Raw genomic sequence first — 25,154 nt, 5'->3', positions numbered from 1 at the left:
GGCAGCAATGTGGATTAACGTAACTTTATGATTTAATACAAAACCATGATGTGCTAAATCACGCTGCAAATCAAGAACTATTTTGTGGGTCTGACACGGTACTTTCCCACTTTGACTGGCATGCAATGGAATCCTATTACCCCACCTAGTGGTCATAAGATATAGACCCGATGGACTTTTTGTCTGTTGCAATGAAAAGCCTCACCGATCAGGATGAATCTAAATTAATGCTATATATATATATATATATATACATATATACATATATACATATATATATATATATATATATATATATATATATTATATATATATATATATATATATATATATATATATATATACATATATATATACACACACACACACACACACACACACACACACACACACACACACACACACACACTGTAGCGATGCAGAAATACAAGTTGTACCATTCAATCAAACTGGCAAGCAGCATTTATACCTTCAACATTTATTTAGGAATGCTTTATGCACAAAATATAAACGGTTAACATACAATCTGGCGTATTCACTTCTGGCATTTTATAAACATTAAAGACAAAAATGCATATCATTTTAGTATAAAATATACACAAATTGTACTGTCACAATGTTTTTTTCCCATTTCAAAAGCACCTTTAAACAAATGCAAAGCTGACACGATAGGATAACACGCATATTGAAACCAATGTGATTTTGCAACAGCATTTGGCAGTTGATTGTTTTGATCCATGAACACACCTTAATTTAAGTTATAAACAGTTCCTTAATTGACCCAACCCTTGTGCTGTAACATTGAGATTAGACCAGGACATAACTTGGTGGAATCTGAAAAAATATATATTCACATGGTCTTTTGATGAACCAGTATAACCCTGCTTTGAAATCTAAAAGTGCAGTTATTCAATGTCCTAACAACTCTCTACTTTGTGCTGGATAGTTTGTGAGTGGAACGTTGGCATCAGATTCAGAACCAAAGTTGGCAAAGAGATTGGCACAAGTTTTCTTCACAGAAAACAAAAACAAAACAAAAGGCACATTAGCAACAGTTAGTTTTACAGAAAAAGAAAAAAAATACCTTCATTTTAGACAATATAGAGTTTTTATCTCAAAAAGGTTGCTGGTTTATAAAAGACATGTTTCTTTTATACCTAAATACACTTCAAATCATGCAAAATGAATATGCAACAATATAACTGATGATCTGTGTAGGTATGTCTTTTTAGGTGCTCCATTAAACAATTAAAATATTTATACAAATGTAGGGCCATATCATGTATGTTTGTATGTATCTAGCAATGCAGAATTGTCAGGTAGAATCCAAAAGGCAAATTATTTACTTGATTGTGGAGAATTTCACTTTTGATACAATACAAATAGTAGCACAAATAATACTATGTGCCAAGACATAAATAGCACTTGCATATTTGCACTTAGAAAGGAAGTCAAAAAACAATAATTCAAGATGAAAAAAAGTGTACAAGCATAACATACTGTGGTCGGTTTATATATACTTTATACTAGCTAATCCTTCCCTGTGAAATATGATATCATCAACTTTACAAATTACACTATAGACCAAAAATAAGTTAATCAGTCTAGGCTGCCTCCCAGTATGACATACTTATTATTTTTGTCGACTTATGAAGACATATTGCACACATCTCTCCCACATACATTTAAATGTTATTTTTAATGATACATGTAGTATAAAATGGGATCCAATTGCTCAGTGGGCGTGTGTGGGTTTTCTTTCTGTAATTTTGTCCACATTTAGCCTTTAGACTGGCCTAAGAAGGGGGTCAATAAGAGTTTATTCTGCCAAAAAACGGATTGCATCTAAAAGACACATTTAATCCTCATTCCTCCTGCTTGATTAAGGAGGATTAAGTTAAAATGGGATGTGATTAAACAGAGTGTATTGTGTATTGATAATTTAGGATTTGAACATCAAAAGTATTCTTGAATAGAAATGATTGCATGGCCACATGGAAGTTGTCCATGTATTTTTCTGCTTTTCGTCCTGCCAGAAGATGCCAGAACACTAGATCTCTGTTAGCCTGACCCCATCTATGTTATAGACCTATAGGTCTCACACAAAACGTGGAGTAAGTAAACAACACGTGTCTCAATAGTACTTATTAAAAAATATATGTCTATGATAAAGACAATGATATGACACCATTTGCCTTTGTAAACGCTGACAGAAAATGTGTATCTTCAGCTTTGATATTGCCATCTCGTATTTATTGAAGCAAAAAAAAAAAGGTATACAATTTCTTTCTCCAAACGGAAAATATTTTGTGCCAATGCGTGCTTGTGTACTATTTACATGCCAGGTGGAAGAGAAAATGGTCTGGGGATCCTGGCTTGATCCAATGCCCTTCAGTCTGTTCCCAGTTTGGCAATCAGTTCATCACAGATTTTGGTCAATTCTTCAATCTCCTGATTCTGTGGGAGACGGGGGAGAGGGTTATCCACATATGAAGACTTCAAAAGGAATTGTTGAGTGGAACATGTGGATAGGAAAAAATGTGGAAAGATAGAGAGAGGCTTTCAAACCGTGCCAGACTGTAATTAAAGGCCAGCAGATGTGTTCTTTTCGCCGGGGAGTTCTACTACCTTTTGCTGGACAGCTCTCTCCAGGGAGTCCACCTTCATCTGCTCCTTTCTCAGGCTGGCTCCCAGGGCCACGCCCTCAGAGGCAGCCTTGGTCCTCACCTGGGCTATCTCCTCGCTGGCCCTGCGGAGAACACAGGGCAAAGAAGATGGGACACTTGTGGCCATACGTGGGACATGACTTCAAATAAATGGTACAGACGACACCATCGTAAAAAGTGGAGAAATTGCATGTTCATTTCTTCCAAAAATATTTAAAATGATGAATCATCAAAAGTTGTTTTTTCTGAGGAATCATTCAAAAACTTTTTCCCTCATTACATTATCAATTTTCTTAGCCCTATCTAGATTTAAGGACCAAGATAGGGCATAGGGTAGTGTGGGAGAAGGATAGTGAATTATTTAATATGTCGTGATTCTGGGTTCGATCCCCAACGTCTGCTACCTACCTTATAGCAAGACGCCCGACCCCATACCTGCTCTTAAGCTACCTATATCCAATGTACTTTGCTTTCAATGAAAAGCATCTCCTAATATGTTAGCAGATGTTTAAAGATCAGTTTTAGTCAATCTGTTCAAACTAATCACCGACAGGATATGGTGTAACCGGGGAGATCTTCCGGTCTAAATCTCTCTTACTTGTCGAGTTTCTCCTCGGCGTGGATCTTGAGTGTGTGGTACCGCTGCTCCTCCTGCTTGACCCTCATCAGGTACTCCTGCGCACATTTCTTCAGCACCTCCTCGTTCTAGGGAGCAGAGAAACGGGTCCCTTAGCTCTCGGTGGAAGGATGACGGCTGGTGCTAGTTCGTCGACGACGGCCTGACTTAAACTTGGACTGACCTTCTTGAATCCCTCCAGGACCGTCTTGAGGTTCTCGTACCTCCTGAAGAGGTCGGAGAGGGAGCGCTCCACAGAGTTGAGGTCGGCCATGGCCTGGTCCCTCTCCATGGTCAGCTGCCTGACCGTCTTGTTGCCAGACAGGGACTTCTGCTGCTGTTCATCCTCTGGTGGCGACCAAGCACAATCACAACCGGTGAGAAATCCCTGATTGTTAATGAGCATGACTACTGAGATACTGTGTTTAGTGCGACGGCTAATCGCAAAACAGTGGGACAAGCGTCACATATATGGAATATTGAAAGAGTGAAGAACATGATATTAAATGACAAATTAAAGATCTATGTCATAGATCTGCATCAAATTACATTTTTACACGTGTGGATAGAATTTCTTTTAGCATCTGTGAAGACTTAAATTGTTATACTGGTCAAGTGTGCTTGGATTTGATCACCTAACCTAACCTAATGAGATAGGTAACAGATAGAAAAGGATACAGTACGTCACATGGATGATTGTCAACATTGAAAAATATGCTATAAAAGGAAATATTCCACCAGGGGGCGACATTACTCACCAATCATCTGTGCAACAGCTCTCTCATATTCTGCAACTATTTTCCTGTAAAGAAAACATATCCCCATATAGTACAGTCTTCAATATGTTATTTGTTTTAAATTACATGCATATATAAATAGTAAATATTTTCAAACATTATTTTTTAAAAAACAAACCCTAGAGCCATGAATTGAACTGAATGTGAGAGATCCTTACCTCATCTCCATCACCTCTTCTCTGCTCTCCTCGTACCTCCGTTTCCAGTCGTTGGCCTCCATCTCCTTAGTGATGATCTGATCCAGGACAAAAGAAAAGGTTAGCTTATTAGGCATCAACTGCTTGGAGAAGGCGTGTGTGTTTGTGCTTGTGCATGTGCGTGTGTGTGTGTGTGTGAGATGATGACCCACCTCCTCCCTGATGAGGGTGAGCACGGCAGCCTTGTCCATCTCACTGAGAGGCAGGCCGTCCTGGGTGAAGATCAGGGTGTCCTGGTCCTCGCTGGACGGGACCTTGGGGAGCTGCTTCACAGGGAGCTCCTTGCTCTGAACATCAGAGTTGACAAGAGGTAAACCGTTAAAACAAGGGACTTGGTGTTAACAGAGTAGTAGAGAAAAGTAGAGAAAAATCAGTAGAGAAAAGATTTTTTCTTATATATGTAGATGTGTAAAAAAAATATCTAAATATATTGACATAATATTGAAATATAGCTAAATGATATGTCAAAGGATATTTTTTATATCCATTTTTTTTAAATGTGTGTTAATGAGGCAGTACATGACATAGTTATGGAACCTACTATTTGGCGTTTCAGACTGCAGGGGTCATCATCCTCCAGGATGTCTGATGTTGTCATCTTGGGCCCTACAGACAAGCCAAGTGGGTATGAAGCTAAGGGTAGACATTTCTTACATTATTTTTTGAATATATCCTTTTGAATGCCATTTCATTGGATACCATAAATACTAATGTTAAAAAATATCAAAAGTACAAGCTTGTTGCATGGCACCAATTCCCTGAGCTTTATACAATTTCAAAAACAACTCTTATCCCACACAACATTTACTTGGTTTATTCCCTCTGCCAGTACACCGCCTATAGCCTCAAGAATTAGACTGAATGAGACTGTGATTCATGGATGCGTGTTGGTACATCAGTATCAGATTCCGATTATATAAGCGTCAGTTCAACCTTAACTAAAATCCCAGCAGCACGCCTCATTCCTGTGCGTACCATCGAATCGTTCGACCATGATCTGACGGACCACAGCAGAGCCATACTGTAAATACCATTGGTGATGGTGATGTCACTGCTGGGCTGAGTGGTGACCAGTCCTTTACTGCATTGTGTGTCCGCCTTGTCCTCCTGTAGGTCTGCCGTCTGACCCATGATGGCGGTGGAAGCTAGCTTCTCCTCATCCGTGGCGTGATGGACTCTGTGAGTCATGTCTGGAGCCACAACAATAACCTCATCCTCCTCCTGCAGACACATTCGAAGACGTCAACGGTCCACTCAACCACATCAGGTACCTTTCCAATGTAAACATATGTTACTAGCAAAACAAGTATCCTAACTTAACTAATACCCACACCACCTCTCTAACCTAATACCTAAACATAACCACCACGCTAAACTAATACCTAAACCACCTCCCTGACCCAATACTTAAACTCATCCATCTAGATATTCTAATACCTAAACTTCCTACCAAGTATACCTAAATATCTACAACCCAATACCTAAACCTAGCCAACTCTCTAACCTAATTCCTAGACTGAACCAGCTACTTATACCTAAACTTCTTACTTTACTACCTGGATATGTAGAACCTAATACGCTCTCTGTAAACCAATGCTAAACCATTTCAACCATAATGCAAACACAACCTTGTGTGATTAGGGGTGGGAGGTACCCTCTCCCTAACGGGAGCTGAGTCAAAGTGAGTCTGCATTGAAACCAAGAACACTGCAGAGCTGGACACACGGATGCTTATCTCAGCTGCGTGCGTGTTTGGTTGGTTGCCTGCGTGGTGTATTTGGGTGGGTGCCTGCGCAGTCTGTTTGGTTGGGTGCCTGCGTGGTGCGTGTGCGTTTGTGTTCAGCTGAAAGTCCACCTTACTGCAGTTGGACTTGAACACTTTTTATTACTCAGCGGCATTCTTTCCTCCCACACACACACACACACTTACACACACACACTGACACGACACATACACAAACACACTTTACCTGACTGCAAACATCAGGGACCGAGGTTTGATTCTCAATGTTCTTGGTCTTGCAGGCGTTCCTATAAAAAGGCAGCACAAGAACAAAAGTATAACTAACTTGTCAAGTGTTTCCACTAAACAATATCAAATTGAAATACAGATGCATGGGAGCAGGTGTGAGAGAGCGCAGACAGCCAGTGAGAGAGAATGACAGAGTGCAGAAGGCGTTGAAAGGCTACTTACAACGGAAAACAGAAAAGCTTGGCCCGCTCAGAGGTCCTGAGGACAGCAGAGTGGAGGAGGAGGAGGAGGAGGAGGAGGAGGAGGAGGAGGAGGAGGAGGAGGAGGAGGAGGAGGAGGAGGAGGAGGAGGAGGAGGAGGAGGAGGAGAACCAAAGCAGGTGGATAGAGGCAGGATGAAGAAAATAATGAAGGATAGAGGGATGCAGAAAGTGATGGGAGAGAGTGACGGGAGGAAAAAGAAAGGACGGAGAGGAGAGAAACGAGGGCCAGTGAGTGACGCGGCGTGTTAAGATACTTAAAATTAGAATCGTGGGAATGTCTCGCCTTGAACAGGCCCGTGTAAGCTGAGAATAGATGTACCATCGGCGCTGTGGACAATTAACAGTCTATATATATTTAGAAATATGTAAACATATAAACACTCGGAATAACATGCACTAACTGTTTGGCATGCTTCCAAGGATTGTTTTCTGGTGCAGGGTCTCAAAAGTAGGCCAGAGGCTTTGTTATTTGTGGTTGAGCAGTTAGGTTTCAGCTCTCCATACAGTATGGCTAGCTCAGCACACCGTGCTTCTATGGGGCATTTAAATCAAGGGACGGCACAAACTTACGTGACTGACCGCTCCTTGTTTTTCTTGGGGAGTTGTCTGACTTTCTTCTCTGGCTGAGGCGTCGCTTTCTCCTTGGCCACTTCGGTGACTTTGCTCTCGGGCGGAGGGGCCCCCACGGTGGGCTCCTCGTTGCTCAGTCCCTTGGAGGGCTTGAAGGGGTCCACAGAATCGTCAAAATTGTCCGGATCGAATTGATAGGAGGACTTGGGAGGCGTGGGGGAGCTGCCCACTGCGCTGTTGCTCCCGAATGGATTGAAGTCGGGGTCGTCCCACTGGCTTGGGTCAAAGGTGTTCTTCGACTTGGGAATGGGAACGTCGTCCAGGCTCCCGGGGTCCGACGCCGTGACGGATGCAGCCGCTGCTGCCGGCTCAGGGGCCGGCTTGGGAACCTCGTCGGATACTGTGGGTTCTGGGGCCGGTTTGCCGGAACCTCCCGCTACCTTGGGTCTTACTTTCTTACCGGGGACTTTAGTGGCTGTCTTCCTCCCGCCTAGCCTCTTGGGGGGCGGCTTCGTGACTTCCCCCTCGTCCAGACCAAACTCCATTTTCACAGCCTTGGCCTCCACCGGCATCTCCGGCGGCATTTCCGCTTCTTTGACCACGGGCTCGGACGCGGAGCCGATGGGCTCTAGTCTGGGCCGGAACGCGGGGTCGCAGGGCGGGGGCGTGTTCTGGATCTTGGATCCGCCGCTCATGAAGGGGTTAAAGCTGTCGTCCAGCTGATCCGGGTCGAACTTGTAGTTGGCCTGGGGAGGCTGAAGCTCCGCCTGCTCGTCCTCGTGGGGGGTCTCATCCCGCGCTGCGTTCATCTTCAGGGGCGTGAGCTTGGGCTTGGGGGCCGGTGTGATCGGGGGGGGCTCCGTGTGGCTGAGGGGGCCTTTGAGCTGGGTTTCAGGGTCAGCGGCGGGGAGGGTCTCCGCAGGCGGGTCTGGATGCGTGCTGCCTGGAGGCCCACTGGCCTCGGTGGAGGCCTCCTCCGGCTCTGTGTTCATATCTGGAGCCAGGGCTGGGGCATCAAATACTGGGGCTGGGGCAAGAGCAGGAGCACGGGCTGGGGCATCAAATACTGGGGCTGGGGCAGGAGCAGGAGCTGGGGCTGGGGCATCAAATACTGGGGCTGGGGCAGGAGCCAGGGCTGGGGCATCAAATACTGGGGCTGGGGCAGGAGCTGGGGCTGGGGCATCAAATACTGGGGCTAGAGCTGGAGCTGGGGCATCAAATACTGGGGCTGGAGCAGGAGCTTGGACTGGGGCAGCGAATACTGGGACTGGAGCTGGAGCCGGAGCTTGAACTGGAGCTGGAGCTGGTGGTGGAGGCGGAGCTTGAGCTGGTGGAGGAGGTGGCGTTGGCTCTCGGGGCGGTAATACAGTTTGAGTTGTGCTTGGTTCATCTAATATTTCCGGCTTTTCCTCGGTGGGAAGTGTGTCTGGGGCTCTCGCGGAGGAGGCCGAGGTATGGGGGGTTCTCTCCTCTGGTTCTTCCTCCTTCTGGGTTTGGATTTTGATGTCCAGCGAGGCAACCAGTGCAGCCGCAGGCTCGTCTTGACCCATGACCCCGAGTAATGGGTCCTCTACACCCGCAGGTACGGTAACTACCAGGTGTTCTTCCGGTTCCCAATCTGGAAAGGACCGGAGAAGAGACAAACACCAGTCAGCACAGAAGAAGTAAACCATTGGACACCAAAAGTAATTTTGTGCCTTTAAGAATCTGCTGTTTGTGGGGTCTGGACAATCAAATCTAAACATTTAGGGCTGAACGATTAATCGAATTCAAATCAAAATCGCGATGTTATAGAACGCGGTATGCAAATCGCAAAGGCTGCGATTAAAAAAAAGAAAAGAAAGTGATTTGTTACCGTTACTGACTGGAAAGTTTATAATATAAATGAATCTCAACACATCGGCGTGGCCTAAAGGAAAGAGCAGTTTTTAAGTTGACTGCTTCCAATGTTGTGTTGGTCATGCTAAAGAATGATTTATTTATTTTTTGGTGAATAATACCCAACATAAGGAACTTAATAATTTTAAAAAATCGCACATTAAATCGCAATATTGGTCAAAAGAATCGCAATTCGATTATTTCCCCAAACCGTTCAGCCCTCGTTGAAGCAGCCTCACCTGGCGGTGTCTGATTGGACTCTGGGGCTGGGTGAGGCTGCACACCTGTTGCCCATTGAGTAATCAGTGTGCACAGGTTAGACCAGCCGTCACCCCACACACTCGGAGAGAGAGCTCCTGCATGGCAGTGGAGCGCCCTAGCCATCGGTATTAAAACGTATAATAAACCGGATTTAACACCACCACCCTGCGTCCTTTGTTTAGATGAGCCCAAGAAAAGTCCCTTATGTGGAGTCGGGCAGCCACCGAGGTGGCGTGTAATAACGAACATTTCTGATGTCACCATGGCGATGTTTTACATTAAATATAATCTTGATTGGAGATAATGGTAGTGGAGGACAGTATGATAACCGCACTGTACAGTTATTAAAAGGAAATGTATATTTTTGTGTGATGAGCAGCAGAACAGCAGACAGACTGTAGTAAATAACACCAGGAGAGGGCCACAGAGATGACAGCATATTCCACCACGTCTGTCATTCTCACCACTTTCATGCGATATTATGTTGCTAGGAGACGAAAGACTGCCTGGCTTATTTATATCCACATCAATGCGGCACATCGTGTTAATGACAAAGCACAGATTTGATGTAGAGAATTTAGATGTGCTCAAACATGCCTATATACAGAGAACTGTTCAAAGAAAAACTGGCTTTGTTATAAGCCTGTTTCACAATATAGGGTGCTTTTCTTTGACCAACGATGTCTTCCTCTGCTTTGTCTGTGAATGTGTAAGAAGTGATAAAACGAGTCCTGGGTGTGCGTGCACGAGAGATGTAGAGAAGGAGAGAAAATGAGTGGGACGGCATGGGAAAAGTAAATGACATATCTGAGGCTAAATCTATTTGTAGAATTACTTTCATGAAAACTAATCTTTGGTCAATTATCTGACCACTTTGTCATTCAAATTTGATTATCTCTAAATCAATTGAACATTTTACCGTCCCATCATATTCACTACAACCACACTGTCCCATGAGACTGTGTGTAAATTAACCACATCTCAAGACTAATCATTAATGCATGTCTCTTGCAAATGGATGGATACTTTGTAGGTATTCAAACTGTAACCATTGCTTCCCGGGGGGGGGGTAGTGATTACAAGCACACTGCTGATGTGGGTGTGGGTGTGGAGCCTTTCAGGTAAAACACTGAGACAGCGCTGAGCTATCTAAACCACATTTACAGGTTGTCTGTTCTGGAGCGCGCCTTTCAGTTTAGTCATGAGACGAGCTGGCCAGCAACGGTGTGTTTACGTTAGAGAGACTTCTGGAGATGGGCGACAGTTACCCTGTTCTCCCTGTAACGGCACACACACACACACACACACACACACACACACACACACACACACACACACACACACACACACACACACACACACACACACACACACACACACACACACACACACACACACACACACACACACACACACACACACACAGCGCTCCTCAGCTCCATGAACCACATGTTTACATCTCAGGATCCTTCTTACTCTTCTGCGCCAGCGGACAGTAGAAATCCACCGTCTCTCTCACTCACTCACATGGCCACATATATGTTTCTCAATTCACCTCTCCAACCCTGGCTGTGTTCTAGAAACTGAAGGCAGTAAGAGAGGGGACTTTGGAGTGGGGGACCCCCTGAAGCGCACTCAGTTAGACGGAACAATACAAGGTCACAGCTTATGTCTGACCTGTGGAATTCCAGGGCAAAGGACAATACTACCACAGGATCCCTTTGGCTCTGCCTCCCAGTGTAACGGGGTCGATCTGATCTGAAACACTGGAGGGGGAGGGGGCCTACCACTACCACAGAAGCCCGTTGGCCCCTCTCCTCCAATGTTTTTAGATTACATAATGACCCTCATGATTACATCATCACAACCTGAGGACTAACCACTCAGAATGGGTTCGAGGGACACTTGTCGAGCAGGCCTTATTTTCTCGTGCCATTGTTACCATTGGTTCATATGATGACGGACTACAATGTCTTTGTGTCTAAGATATCTGTGATGGTGAATAATGAGCTATTCATATAATCTGGACCTATTTGTGCAATCTAGTAGCACTGTTGAGATGTCTCAAACAAGGCACACATAATGCCTGGAATTTACATAATAATAATAATAATAGAGTGGATCACATGCAAACTCCCACTCCCGCCTGGGTAGGACTACAGCGCCGGTTCACACACAGAACTGTGCCCCGGGGAGCGGAAAGAGATTTGGTGCCTGGCTCCAGGGCAAAGGCAGTGTTTACCTTTTCTCTTTAAGGAGTGCTTTGTAGCGCAGCCCCGTTGTCTCTCGGTCGGGCTCTCTGCCACATGCACACACACGTGAACCAACGTGGCTGTCCAAGGCCGTGCCCAGGGCTACCACTGAGATCCTTGTTGCCGTGGCAACAAGAAGTGATCTTCAAGAATTGTGTGCATTCAGGGCTGCTGACAATTCTTTCTCTCAACGTTTTTCTGCCCATCTGTTGGATTTCCTGCCAGTGTATCTTTCCTTCCTTTTGAGTACCTGTCTCTCTGAACTACCTGTCCACCTGTTTTTGCATATCTCTTTACTTGAGTACATTTTATTGTGTGTCTGTTTCTGTGTGCGTACTTGTATGATTGATCTGAGTGAGCTACTGATTAGTGTTTGCGTGTGCGTCCGCCTGCCTGCATGCGTGCGTGTGCGTCCATCACGTGTTCCTGCGGGGCTCCCACCTGTGTTGTCTGCATGCGTGTTGTTGTTCTCCAGCTCTCTTGGTGAGGGGGGTGCATGGACTGGAGTGGCTGCTTCCGGGGTCTCAAAATGGCCCTCTGAGTCAGAGCTGTTGTCGCCACGGGCAGCCAGAGAGAAACGAGAGAGAGGGGGGAGAAAGAATGATAAAGAGAGTATGTTTCAGAAAGAAAGAAAGAAAGAAAGAAAGAAAGAAAGAAAGAAAGAAAGAAAGAAAGAGAGGAAATAGAAAGGGATCCCTGGGTTTAGTATTTCCAAGTTAAATCAACAGTAACTTACATTACCAGAATGAACCATAAACATTATCAAGAACATATGGTGTTAAACTAAACCACAAGAGCAGGAACAGTAAACTGGATATTGCCATGAAAAGGGAATCACTTTAGGGGGAACGATACACCTATTTCATTATTTAATCCAGAATTGTATATTCAATTGTTTTAATCAGTACAACCCTCTACGATCAGAGGTACACAACAGACTTGGTTTGCTGTTACTGATAAGCCAAGACATACATGCCTGTCTGCTTGTCAAATAGGTCAGCATCAGATGAGTTTGACAACATCTGTGTACGTGTAAAAGAGGAACAGAGAAAAGGCAACAAATGATAAAGAAACGTAGTAAGAGATACACCGTTGGATCTGAGCTGGTTATCTATTCTCAACGGTGATAACCCCAATCTGTTGACCAAAGTGGGCGGTTAATCATTACACCTTGTTTTTTAAAAGAAGGCTGCATTGTTTTTATCACGCCACCGTTTACATTATAACGTTTATTAACGTCTACTGCAGTCATAGTTTGATAGGAACCTGTGACCTGAGATAGCTAGGAGATGAATAGGAATTTCTTTTAGGTGCAAATCGCTGAAACATTGATTCACCGCCAGTGTCAGTCCCCACTATCATGTTCAGTAAGCATCGTCATTTGTGAAAAATGACTTATGATGAGCCAAACAAAGACATCACACAGTCACCAAGAACACAGAGGGATGAAAGCCTGTGTGTTTGCTAACCATTGTTCATAGTCTCTGTGTGTGTGTGTGTGTCTGTGTGTGTGTGTGTGTGTGTGTGTGTGTGTGTGTGTGTGTGTGTGTGTGTGTGTGTGTGTGTGTGTGTGTGTGTGTGTGTATGTGTGCGTGTGTGTCCATGCTCATTTGTATCTGCCCAAGGTGTTAAAGTGCAGTTGTAGTGTAAACAAGAGTGTCCCTCCAAATGTAAAAGAGTAACAGGAAAGCGCCCTCTCACGCTGTAGACTAAAGATCAACTGACGGAGCGCAAACAGAGAAGTACATCACATCCAGCACCATAAAATAGCTTTAGAACTGCAAATGCATGCTATACTTCAAAAGGCACTGGGGGAATGGGTTTTTGCCATGAATTTGAAATGACTTATGTCCCTCCACAAGAGGCAGATGTCGTCTAGACGTCAAAGCAAAAAGAAAGGCACAATAACAACACATAAATTCAATCCAGCTCTACATTATTGTTTGCCCAACTCCACAGGTGAAAAGGAAAAAACACTCACTCATAAGACAACAAAACAATACAACCCAAAGAAACACACACACACACACACACACACACTCACACACTCACACACTCCTCCAGAGAGTGAAAGCCCCTCTGTTTTTAATCCTTGAGGCCAAAAATGCTGCCAAAACACTCGCCTGCTGCCTTGAGATCTCTCCTCCTCCTCCTCCTCTGCTCTCCGCCTAAACTCTCCTTCGTACTCTCCTTCCTCTCCTCTTCCCTCCTCTCCTTCCCCATCTTCTCCTTCTCCACCGCGCACCGCCGTCCACGTCCACTTGGCCCAGGACACCGGGGACAGCCAGGACATGTCTTCTCTTCTGTCCTCGCGCTCTACTCCTCGTCGTCGGTTCGTGTGAATCACGCCTGATTGGTTCACAGCCCTGGCGTGTTGTTTTCCTGTGTACTTCCTTCCCCCCTCGAAACGGCCAGCATGTTAAGGTTCTTCACATCCTCCACAGCGAGCTTCTCTCACAGCGCTGCCTCCTCTTGGCTCTCAGACAGCATTTCCCTCCTAAAATATGTTTTTCTTCTCGTCTTCAGGTTATGGATGCCTTCTTGAAATGACAAAGACTTTGACTGCTTTCTCTCTCTCTTTCTCTCTCTCTCTCTCTCGCTCTCTCTCTGAAGGACCTCCTTTCTTTTCTGGTCACGTTTCCTCTCTCTCGCTGCCTCTGTGGCAGAAAACCACAGCACTGATCAGCTGGCTTCCAAAAGCACAACTCTTTCTCTCTCTCTGAGCATCTCCCAGCCCCTCCTGCTAAACTCCCCGGACTGGTCCACTGTGAGGGAGACCACGGGGGAGGCAGAAAGCCTGTGTCTCTTGAGAGGCTGTGCCTCAGCCTGGAATGAGCCCCGCTAGATTCCCCCCACTGTGGTTTGAGGAATGGTATGTTCCAGCCGTGGAGGCTCTTGCAATCTGAAGCAAGCGAGGAAGGGAGAGAGGGAGAAAACAAACAGTGGAGGGACGAAGGAGGGTGGAGGGTTGAGGGAGGAGGGAGGCTTTACTGGGGGAGCTCCAGGTTTTTACTACCCCGAGAGCGGTTAGGAATGTGGGGCCGGATCTTAACACTCTCTCCCCCCCAACCCCAACCCCCAGGCTGTTTAACTGTTAACTGTGTTGCTCTCGCTGCTGGTTCAGTGGCATGCATATCAGACCTGGGGAACTGGTTCTGTGGCATAGCCACCAAAAAAGCCACCTGACGTGAAGTATCTGCTATGAGTCAACATCCATGGTAAATGAGAGACAATCGATCAAAAACACTACATGCCACTTAAAGACTCACACTAACGTTATAGTGAAGCCTCTAAAGATGAACAGGAACTGAATGGGAAGTCAAGGAAGTCCAAATTATATATCCAAATAAAAGACATTCATATGGACAGAGCTCTCGTCCTACCAGAATTAGCCTCCCCCCCATGACCAATAAGACATTCCATAATTACCAAGACAGCAAGGCTCTTCCATTACGCCTCTGTAGCACATGACCAAACCTTCGCCTACCCTACATGATTCATCATGCTACATTAGCACATAATAACACATAGCAGCATGTGGGTTATTTTATATTGTTTGCAGGGAGACACGTGGGCTCCAGTCTGGCTCAGATGTTCCACATCATGGAGCAGAAGATGAGGGCGGAGGCCCTCTCTTGTCATGTGCCGTGTGGGTTTTGGTGGAGCTTGGGGCCTTTACCACTGATATATTGGGCTGCTCGTAGTTTAGATGTAATAAAAGATGAGGGGGCTCCCTGGATCTACCCCCTGTGTTTACTGTCTTATTTGCAGATGTTTCAGCGATATGAGACGTTGCAACGCCCGGTTTCAACAATTTTTCAGAGTGTCAGAGAAAACCCAGCCACAGTACCACAGTAGTCACAAGCAACCGAAGGGTGGAAATTACTTTCACCTATGCCGACATGCTCAATCTGAGTCTCTTTGTTTAGGGAATAGCCAAATACTACACCAACTAAACAAATTATGCTAATCGCTAGAAACGCTGAATTAGCAAAGAGTCTGTGTTCTAAGTGAAAGATAGCTCAATGGATTCCCTTTAATAAGACTGTGGGCCTTGTTTCAATGGGGTCACTGTTAGTAGGAGTCTGCATTACTACTGTCAGCCAGGAGTCTAGGCGGTCATTGGCAGCAATATAACATAACGAGCATCATAGCAACACAACACTCAGACTTTCAAATGGGAAATGTTTCTAAAGCCCGACCGATACTGGATTTTTGGGGGAGATGCCGATACCAATATGAGGGAGCAAAGGACTCACATATCTACTTATATTCTAAATATATATATATCTTGATATCCTGGGGGTTGAGCACCTCCTTGGGTCACAGCAACATCGTATTAATACCCAGAGCTAAAGGAACCAATACCTGTATTGGGAGGGGCTTCTAACTTTCACACAGAACATGATGTCAAACTGTTAGTGTTATCAGTTTAACATGGATGTGCTCAGTCAAAGCGTTTAGACTAGAGGTTCAACCACCAGAGTAGAGGATTTATAAGAGGTAATTACATTCAGAAATCGACAACATTTCTAAAGTTTTCATATCAGCCAACACATACGCCGATACCGATGTATCTCTGATAAATCCGCCAACCGACTTATGGGGCTCTGGTATTGACCTTTTGCTGCTCAGTATAAACATGAAGCAGGCAGTAGTCACTACATTTAGGGTGCGTGGTACAATGCAGCAGGTGTGATTAATAGCATATGCATGTGTCTCTGGGGTCATTGTATGCTAGTGTGTGTGTGTGTGTGTGTGTGTGTGTGTGTGTGTGTGTGTCTCTCCATACAGGAGAGAGCACCTCTTCCCTTTCTTATCACCAACACCCCAGCAGTACATTTGCGTTTGCCGTTCCATTGTGTGACCAAACCAGAACTAAACATGGAGAGCTCGAATTTCAAACAGAAGGGGAAGCTGATAGATGTTAGATAACAGAAACAGAACAGAAAATTCACCAGGAAGAAGAAACTGGAACCTGACAAAAAAAAGAGGGAAAACAATCACTTTTCTTAGTTTAGCTTCACAGGTTTATAGCGGCCTACACATTACGTGAGCACCTATATTTCTTGGCAGCTTAGATTTCAACTGACACAATGGTGACACGGTGTTATACTTACTCTAAATAGATTTATTTAGCACAGCAGCTCTGAAATAATAGCCATTAACAGCACAGCTCATTGGATTGAAACGTAAATGTTAAGACAACAAATGTGCTGATGGCAATAAATCAACAGCATAGCATATCCACCTGAGTAACTGTGTTAGAGAATAAAATACTTGACAACACTCCGGCTGAATGGTTAAATAACAGCTATTTTAGTATTGCCAGAAATAGGCAAAGACATGAGATTTGTCTTACTGAATCAACTGGCCACCCCTCTCTGAACATTGTTTGAAAGGTTGAATGCTGTGGCTGTGAGTGTTAATAGTTATGGATGAGTTGGAAGGGTTGCCGGCTCTATCTAGTGGTATCAGAATGTATTACATTGTGTTATTTTACATAACCAACGTTTTCAAGGAAAACTAGCCCCAATCACATTGGAAGGATATGAATAAGAAAGGCTCAACAGAAAAATGCTATAAAATAATTAAAAAAGAATAACTAACAGATATGGCCATAACCTTGGCAGACAATCAATTGGAGGAAGTTGTGAGGATATTACCAAAGGGCCTTCAGGCCAGTAGGGACAGCACTGTAGAAATAGTATTGTAGCTTCTAGTTCATTATTCTATGGCGTAGAAAACGACATGGAGTAAGCTATGTAACAATGATATAGCATGCAGACTCTTTTTTGTCCTTACATGTAGGCTACATAAAGTTGCAAATCATTAATTACAATAGAAACTTTTTGAAAGCCTATATTTTATAGACTCAGAGTTGGGTTGGAAACTGCTTAATAGCTAAACCACTATTCCTCTTCACCCAGGTGCAAGAGTTGACTAGCTCATTGGCTAATATGAAGATTTCTTCTTATGGGAACACTGCATCATACAAAGGTACACATTGGCTAAATACCTGTATGTACTTACATTTAAAGACACACTTTGCACCTTCGCAGAGTAGTTTTGTAGTATTAACTGTGAAAATATACATAAATGTCCATTTATGTGTATTGGAATTTAGCTCAAATAAATATTCAGAGTAGGAGACGCAGGATAGAGAATCTGCCACTGGGAGGCAGTAATGACTGAATCTACACAACTATACCCGGGAGGAAGAAGAACTAACTTAATGACGTAGTTAGCCAGAAAATGGCGGTCATGAAAACGACGGACTGTAAAAAAATCACCTGTTATAAGTGTAACTGTCTAATTATCCTCAAAACTTGTACCAGGATGTATCGAACGTGCAAGATGGTTACACGATGTTTATTTTCAACTTGCAGGTTCATTTTCAACGGGGGCTGAATGAAGATTTACTGATGAGCAGAGTAAAACGGAGTGGAGGTAATCAATGGTAAGACCATCGTTACAGACCCATACCAGGAGCAGCGGTTGTAATAACATGAGCTGTCTTGTATTTTAGTATAATCGTATATAGTTCAGATGTATTATCTGCTTGAATTGATTGCTTGATTTGAATTTTCCCCCTCTTTGTCTTTGTAATAAAAGTTTTGGCCTGTTGTGCTGGTTCTGAAAGCTTACAATGGAGAAAGGCTCACAATTTGCCATGTGTGTCCATAATCTGTCCTAGTCGTAATAATGGAGACCCCCGAAAACAACGTGGAAAGAGACAACGAGTCAGGTGTTGCTGAGCTTCAACTGAAAGTAGAATTCCTAAAGCAAGAACTTCACGATTGCAGAGCTGAGTTGGCAAAGTTACAAAAACAACTGAGTCACTCTGAAAGACTGCAGAAAAACACAGACAACTACAACGAAGACCTGAGGAAACAGGTAGAGCGCATAACGTAGGAAACGATTAATGGTCAGTTAAGGTGATCATCACAGTGAATGTAATTTCCTGACGCAAGAATGTTTTGCATCCTGGTCTTCTTTATTAATAGGTTGACCAGCTGAGCGCAGAGATTCACCAGAGAAAGAAGAAAGACAAAGACAGAATAGACTGTGAAACTCAGACAGAAGAGTACACCTGGTCTGAAACAGGTGTGTATGTGATTCTTTGTTTGTTGTGGTCATCATAATTAGTAGCATTGAACTAACGGACGGAATCTTGACAATACTAATTTGTCTTGGAATTCATCTTTACAGATTATTACAATTACTACTATGGGAACAGCTATGAGAACACAGAGGCTACTGTTGTTCAGGGTCCTACGGCCACAGTGGGACAGGACCCGCCTGAGGCCAACGAGGCCCCAGTGGTTCCAGCTGCCTCCGAGGCTGTCCCAGAAGTGACTGTTCAGCCAGACACTCACACCGCACCAAAGACAGAGGTAGGTTGTTTTAGACAAGGCGTTTGATCGTAATATATTTATGAAATTATTATTATATACAATAAAATACAGTACAAGTATTTTAGGAGACACTTTAATACAGAACCCACCCTTTGAAATAGCTGTTGCACATTCAAATCACATAGCTAGATGATTACGGAAGCTGCATCACAAACAGTGAATATCCGTATCATAATTATTTGAAGGGTTGCCGTTATTCCCTAAAACTGCTTTTATTCCTTCCTTCTCAGGATGGCGAGGAGGGCTCCATAGCAGACATGCTGAGGGCTACTGCTGAGCAGGCCATGACCCAGACGGGCTTCGTGTTTGACGAGACCACCGGCATGTACTACGACCACAGCACGAAGTTCTACTACGACTCGGTTGGTTACACATTCAGTATTATTGTTCTACATTTGAGACTTTCTTGAGTAGATGGCTGAAAATCCTTGGCTTTTATGCAACGCTCACTGGTATCTTATGATTTTGCATCCCATACATTCCAAAGTTTCATGCCTCTCAGAAGGGGTGCACTTAGTGTGTATGACAGTACTAATAGTTATAAAATACAAATATAAAAATAAATAGTTATTGAGAGTGATTTGTATTTCTGCTGATTTTTTTAGGTGCCTGTTCCATAGCAAGCATCTAAAATATGTTTTCACTACAATGTAAACTAGGCCAATATTTTCTCTCCCTCAGGCTAGTCAGCTGTACTACGATAACAACACGGGCATCTACTACTGCTACGACGCAGAGAGTGGGCGCTACCAGTTCCATTCGAAGATAGAGGTGTTGCCTGCACACACTGATGCAGAGCCAGGCCAAGACCATAAGGCTGCAGAGAGGAAAGGGAAGACGTCCAAGAAGGGCACCAAGAAAGCCTCTCAGCCGAATCACAAGGTATGCAGACAAAGGGGGGACATAATGCTTACTTATACAACAGCATCAGAGCCTGGTGGGTCAATAACGGTTCAGGGGTGTGCACTACTTTTCAAAAAGGCACACATCTGTCTTTTAACAGTTCTGAATCACTGGCTTAAAATCCAACATTAACAATTGTGTTGTATGTTTCTCTGTATTCTTGTTTTTTTGTTCTGCAAAATTGGACGACAGCTGGCTTTTGTTTCAAAGTTCTTTTTTTTATTAAGGGGCATGTGGTCCTTCTTTTTTTGGTCTCAGTCTTCAAATGATCAAGCTTGGGTCCTATAGACTCAGAGTTTGGGTTGGAAACTGCTTAATAGCTAAACCACTATTCCTCTTCACCCAGGTGCAAGAGTTGACTAGCTCATTGGCTAATATGAAGATTTCTTCTTACGGGAACACTGCATCATACAAAGGTACACATTCAATTTAATAATCAAAGAATGTGTTAGAGAATAATAGGTTTAAACGGTAGTGTCACACTACACTACATTGTGCACCTGGTAAAAACATCAACAACCACAGAAGTCAGTTACTACATTATTACACATTACAAATGATTTCAACATATTGTTACGCAATAACAATCGATCACAAATCTCGGGGAATTTATTTTACACAACGGTGGACCACGACACGCTTCGTTTGACCACTGAGACCATTGAGAGGCAGACGTTTCGTAGAGACGCATTAGAGAAGCCAGCTTGTCGTCCCCCGTCCGTGGCGGCTTAACGGAGATGGTAACCTCGGGGGTGTTGGTGGCTGTGTGGGGGCAGGAGCCGTCGTACGAGGGCATCAAGCTAGAGGAGGAAGACGAGTGGGTGGAGCGGCGGCCGACCAAGCGGAGCGCCGCCCCACGGAAACCACGGCCGCAGTCTTCCAGCCCCGACATATCCCCGCGCCGGAAAGACTCCTCGAGGTCCCGGCAGGAGAGGAAGAGGCCCGCCGCGAAGAGGAAGAAGCAGAAGAGCGGCTCCCGCTCCCGCTCGGACGACGAGGGCAGCGCCCGGAAGAAGAGGAAGAAGTCCAAGTCGGAGAAACACAAGGCGAGCAAAAAGAAGAGCAAGAAGAGTAAGAAGAGCAAGAAGAGCAAGAAGAGCCGAGGCTCGGACAGCGACGACTCGGACGGAGACAGCGAGCCTGAAGAGGGCGAGCTCACCGAGACGGAGGGAGAGAGGGAGACTAGCCCCTCCCCGTCGTCATCGTCCTCCCCCGCGGGGGGCGAGGCCGAGTCGGACATGGAGGCCGAGGGCCAAGAAGGTGAGAGATTGGGGCTGAAGATCAGATCAGGGCGTTTAACAGACCATACACACACTCATACACAATATCAGCTCTGTTGAACGTGGTTATTAGTTTAACAGTTATTTTATTAACGTTTCTCTTTCTTGATGTAAACAGGGAATAAGCGCTTACTCCGTTAGCATCCCTCTTGATATGCACAACCATCTGAAGAGTAAACGTTCCAGGTGTTGATCATGATCTTGTTTTGTGCCCCTTTAGCAAAAACAGACATCTGGCCACCTTGTGTGAGGGTGACTGTGGTGAGGTCCCCGGTGCTCCAGGTGGGCACGCTCTTCATCATCACAGCAGACGCCCAAGCCACCATCGGCAGGTGGGTGACCGCAATACAGTAGTCTCACACAGCCAGCCCATATTCTCTTAGCTCTTTAGGTCTAGAAAGTCTTGACGACCTCAGTGTTTGTGAGGGCCACAGTCAGTCAACCTTATTCTGCAGCTGATTTGATGAGCATCAATCCTGTGTGACATATTTGCAAAGTAAACACCATAAGCAAACATTACCACTACTCAAAGTGAACGTTCTCATTAATGTATAAACGTCATGCGTTCAGATAAAACAAATTCCAGAGCAGAATAAATATTATATTGATAAATCCATTGTCCAAAGCGGCACTTCAGAAATTCGTGATATCTTCATCACTCGCTGGGGTTTGCTGATCATGCAAGTTATCTTGTTTGGAGCATAGCTGCCAGGGTCTGGCTGGTTCCAGACTAGTTCGAGACTGGGGCTGTGCTTGTGAGCTACAGGCTGGCTTTGCTACCAATACAGGGCAATCCAGTTCCAGACAGAAGGGCAACATACACAACCTTAATCCATGATTCAATAAGAATGGTCATCAGGATGTCAATCAAGACCTCGCCCCTTAATGCAAATATTCATTTTCCGTTGCAGAGAGAAGGATATGGACCATGCGATACGAATAGCCGAGATGGGAGTCAGCAAGGTATCCTACACAGTTCAACCTTCCTCTGAAGTGTGGGGTGTGTAATCTGCCTGGTGGTAATGTGGCTGTTTTACTTCTGTGGTTCCAGTGCCACGCTGTGGTCTACTTTGACCAAGACCAACAATGCTACATGCTGGTGGACCAGGGCAGCCAGAACGGAACCGTGCTCAACGGGAACCGAATCCTGCAGGTCAGTCCACAAGAAAGCCCTGCTGTTGATCCATGTTCCACATTATACAAATGCATATAAATAATGCCATGGGTCTTTGCACTAACCTTTTGCCTAAATAAATCCCAGCCAAAGATAAAGTGCGAGCCCTGTGCGCTGACGCACGGGGACGAGGTGAAGATGGGGGAGACGGTGCTGTCCTTCCACATCCACTCTGGGACTGACACCTGCGACGGCTGTGAGCCTGGCCAGGTGATGGCCCACCTCAGCAAGCACAAGAGGGCGGTGACGCCAGGTAAGACACCAGCATCAGGGCTGCAGCTCTCGTCGTATCTCCTGCTCCTCCACACTGCTCTACATCCATAGCTCCTTTCAGTAAAACAAAGGGTAATATGATAATGAAGGGGATGTCTGGATCCCACTGGAAATGTACTAGGTTCAATCCCCAATGTCTGCAGGCTTCCGGAAGGCATCCTTGAGCAAAATGCATAACCCCTACCTGCTCTTTAGTGTGATATAAAGTCACTTTGTCCGTTAGATGTATGCAGATGATGACAGATGAGTTTAAGTTGTTTTTTGTTTAGTTGTAGTTACAGAGTATGTGTTAGTTTACAGTCAGTGTCATGTTTAATGTGAAGACTGTGTACTGATTATCTGCACTGATTTGAGGTAGGCGAATTAACTAAAGAGTCATTTTGGCTCGGATGCGTGTTTTGCGTTCCAAAGTTCCCATCGGCCCAATCAAAGAGGAGAAGGAAGTCCTGCGACAGAAGGAGTTGCGGCAAATGAAGGCTAAATATGGCCTCAAGGTCAGTGCAATCCTACAGCAAATGCCACGTTGACATAGCCTTACTGTCGCGCCATCGACAATCCATTCACCACTGTGCACCGTGGTCTCTCCTGTATACAGAGCAGTGAGTTTGAGGAGGCCAAGGCCCTGAAGAACCCCCGGTACCAGGACCGGGCCGAGAGCCGCAGGCAGACGGTGGGCAGCGACGGCACCTTCCAGAGGGACGACGCGCCGGCCTCGGTCCACGTGTACGCAAGCTTCTCTTTTATGACTTCATCTGTATCTGTGGCCCAAAACCTGAGGCAATGGGAATTCAATCATTCTGTTTTTTGTAAACATTTGGCTTTTAAAGGGAAATCAGTGATGTCAATAAAGGCCGGAAGATGTTGGAGAAGATGGGCTGGAAGCGTGGAGATGGACTGGGCAAGCAAGGGAAGGGAATGAAAGATCCGGTAAGACTCTTAGAAAAGAGCAGGGCGGGTCTTTTTCAAATGAAAGTTGTTGTTGTTTTTTTCTATTGTGCGTCTCAGAGGAAATTGGTTCACTTCCTCTTCCTTTTTGTTTTCTTCCCAATTCTTTACCGCCACACAAGATCCAGCTCAAGGTCAGGAAGTCAAAGTCGGGTCTGGGAGCTGGTGCCGTCGTTTCCGCGGAAGACGCCGCACTCCTCGCCCCATCCAGGTCCAGCAGTAACTGGCAGAAAGCCCGCGAGAGGTTCGCTGACACCTGCCAACCGGGGCCGCCGGTGGCCAAGGAGAGGTCCCCCAAAGCCTGGCTCAAAGCAGAAGACCCAGCCACCACGGACCCACAACCTGAAGACGGCCCCCCAACGCAGGGGAGCGGATAAGCTGTGATAGACAACGCAAATGAATCCCTCAAGCGCCAAATAAATGACATTGAGTTGGAACGAGAGGAGCGCGTTCCATCTGATTTTATGAGTACGGCAATGGCTTGTAAAACGACTATTTCCTGGTAACCTAACAAACCTGCTGCCACTCTGTTTACTTTGCATACGGTCTCTGCAGCTGTCTTGGGCAACTGTTAGTGTCCTTAGTGCTTGTCCTGTATTTTTTTAACTGAGTGTGTTCAGTTATTTTTTTATCGTGAAATGTATGATCATTGTGCTATTTTCTCACTGCCGATTCTAAATGTCCATATATACATTTTCAGACCAGAACTATGGTTGAAGGATTAATTTAACTGATGTCACAACCTCAATAAAGGTTTCTGTTGCATTCAGCTATAATGTGTGGATAGCTGTAGTGTGTTTGTGAAGCCAAGCCCACAGAGGGCAGAACTTCCACGGGTCTTTCTCTCAGAAGACAGGAATGGCATGAAGCACTTGTTGACATAGAGGGGATGTATTTCTCAATGACCTCAGAATCTGATTAGGAAGCCGGTTGCAAAACTGTTTTGGGTTGCTAAGCAGTAAATCTATAAAAAAAAAAAACTACAAATGTCACTGGAGTCCTTTTTATGAAGATTATTTCCAAATCTGAACCAATAAGTCAATGTAGTACAATAACCAATCTTAACTATACAGTAACATGTCAGACCTGTGTAAGTTGTGACCCTTATCAGTGAGTTCATTGAGGGTCTGTGAATATTTGCATGTGGGTGCAAACTACACAACGGCAGAGAACACTGAAATGAATCTGAGGGCAGCCAGATGTGAAAATCATTCAAAGCAAATGGAAAGACTTAGGGAAATGAATAACATTAATGGTGGAATGATAAGCTCTACATTGATCAACTGATTAAAAACCGCATTTGAACTTACATGTTAATACTGGCGATGGGTCTGGAGTTGGTCAGCCCGCTGCTCTTCTTCTGCTGACTTGAAGAGTTACCCATGGTCCACTCTGTGTTCCACCCAGGGGACCCTCTCCTCCAACTAAGCGTATGTGTCAGCGGTAGTCCCCACCACTAGCTATGCCTCTGTTAGAATGTCATTCCACTCCCAGTGCCGTCGCTCTACAGCTGATCGCAGCTGATCTGGCGTTTCACAGGTCTTTGACATAAGTCTCTCTCGCTGTGCCTGCCTGCTTGTTTCGCACCTTCCTTAGGTACACTCCCACTTTTATTTTCTTATCTTTATCGCCGACGTGCTCGTCAGTCCCTCCTCCCTAACCTCACCGGACCACTCCTTCCACAGGTATA

General features: G+C 44.9%; 2 protein-coding genes across 5 annotated transcripts; one reads left to right on the top strand and one right to left on the bottom strand.

The window, feature by feature from the left end:
- Nucleotides 1–433: 433 nt before the first annotated feature.
- Nucleotides 434–25,154, bottom strand: tacc1 (transforming, acidic coiled-coil containing protein 1). Of its 3 annotated transcripts, none has more exons than XM_056605379.1 (13): nt 24,775–25,154; nt 11,913–12,019; nt 7,081–8,698; nt 6,247–6,307; nt 5,308–5,497; nt 4,818–4,909; nt 4,429–4,563; nt 4,238–4,314; nt 4,041–4,084; nt 3,467–3,630; nt 3,265–3,371; nt 2,629–2,749; nt 434–2,457 (listed from the first exon to the last, which is right to left on the bottom strand). In XM_056605379.1, the coding sequence occupies exons 1-13, from the start codon at nt 24,846–24,848 to the stop codon at nt 2,392–2,394; spliced, it is 2,856 nt and encodes a 951-aa protein (XP_056461354.1). In that variant the 5' UTR covers nt 24,849–25,154; the 3' UTR covers nt 434–2,391. The 3 variants fall into 3 exon arrangements, with proteins under 3 accessions (XP_056461354.1, XP_056461352.1, XP_056461353.1); XM_056605377.1 differs by lacking the exon at nt 24,775–25,154 and adding an exon at nt 13,595–14,201; XM_056605378.1 differs by lacking the exon at nt 24,775–25,154 and adding an exon at nt 13,595–14,201 and having other exon boundaries at nt 4,818–4,882.
- aggf1 (angiogenic factor with G patch and FHA domains 1) lies at nt 17,671–24,685 on the top strand. Of its 2 annotated transcripts, none has more exons than XM_056605380.1 (16): nt 17,671–17,775; nt 17,861–17,931; nt 18,169–18,368; nt 18,479–18,578; nt 18,684–18,868; nt 19,120–19,251; nt 19,571–19,771; nt 20,569–21,052; nt 21,293–21,404; nt 21,984–22,035; nt 22,124–22,225; nt 22,334–22,499; nt 22,931–23,013; nt 23,115–23,242; nt 23,347–23,446; nt 23,587–24,685. In XM_056605380.1, exons 3-16 carry the CDS (start codon nt 18,177–18,179, stop codon nt 23,839–23,841), a joined length of 2,292 nt encoding a protein of 763 aa, XP_056461355.1. In that variant the 5' UTR covers nt 17,671–17,775; nt 17,861–17,931; nt 18,169–18,176; the 3' UTR covers nt 23,842–24,685. The 2 variants fall into 2 exon arrangements, with proteins under 2 accessions (XP_056461355.1, XP_056461356.1); XM_056605381.1 differs by lacking the exon at nt 20,569–21,052 and adding an exon at nt 20,139–20,208.

Source organism: Gadus chalcogrammus, chromosome 13, assembly GCF_026213295.1.
Source record: "Gadus chalcogrammus isolate NIFS_2021 chromosome 13, NIFS_Gcha_1.0, whole genome shotgun sequence".
Classification (NCBI taxonomy): Eukaryota; Metazoa; Chordata; class Actinopteri; order Gadiformes; family Gadidae; genus Gadus; species Gadus chalcogrammus.
This window is presented reverse-complemented; position numbering and strand designations above follow the sequence as displayed.

What these genes read in the sequence shown, in the direction of transcription:
- aggf1 (XM_056605380.1), top strand. Translation starts at nt 18,177, where the DNA reads ATGGAGACCCCCGAAAACAACGTGGAAAGAGACAACGAGTCAGGTGTT. An exon ending in ACACCGCACCAAAGACAGAG is followed by an intron (nt 18,869 to 19,119) that starts GTAGGTTGTTTT and finishes CTTCCTTCTCAG; the next exon opens with GATGGCGAGGAGGGCTCCAT. An exon ending in GGAGGCCGAGGGCCAAGAAG is followed by an intron (nt 21,053 to 21,292) that starts GTGAGAGATTGG and finishes GTGCCCCTTTAG; the next exon opens with CAAAAACAGACATCTGGCCA.
- tacc1 (XM_056605377.1), bottom strand. Translation starts at nt 13,764, where the DNA reads ATGTCCTGGCTGTCCCCGGTGTCCTGGGCCAAGTGGACGTGGACGGCG. An exon ending in CACGCATGCAGACAACACAG is followed by an intron (nt 8,699 to 11,912) that starts GTGGGAGCCCCG and finishes GGTCCTTTCCAG; the next exon opens with ATTGGGAACCGGAAGAACAC. An exon ending in GAAGAGGTGATGGAGATGAG is followed by an intron (nt 4,085 to 4,237) that starts GTAAGGATCTCT and finishes TTTTCTTTACAG; the next exon opens with GAAAATAGTTGCAGAATATG.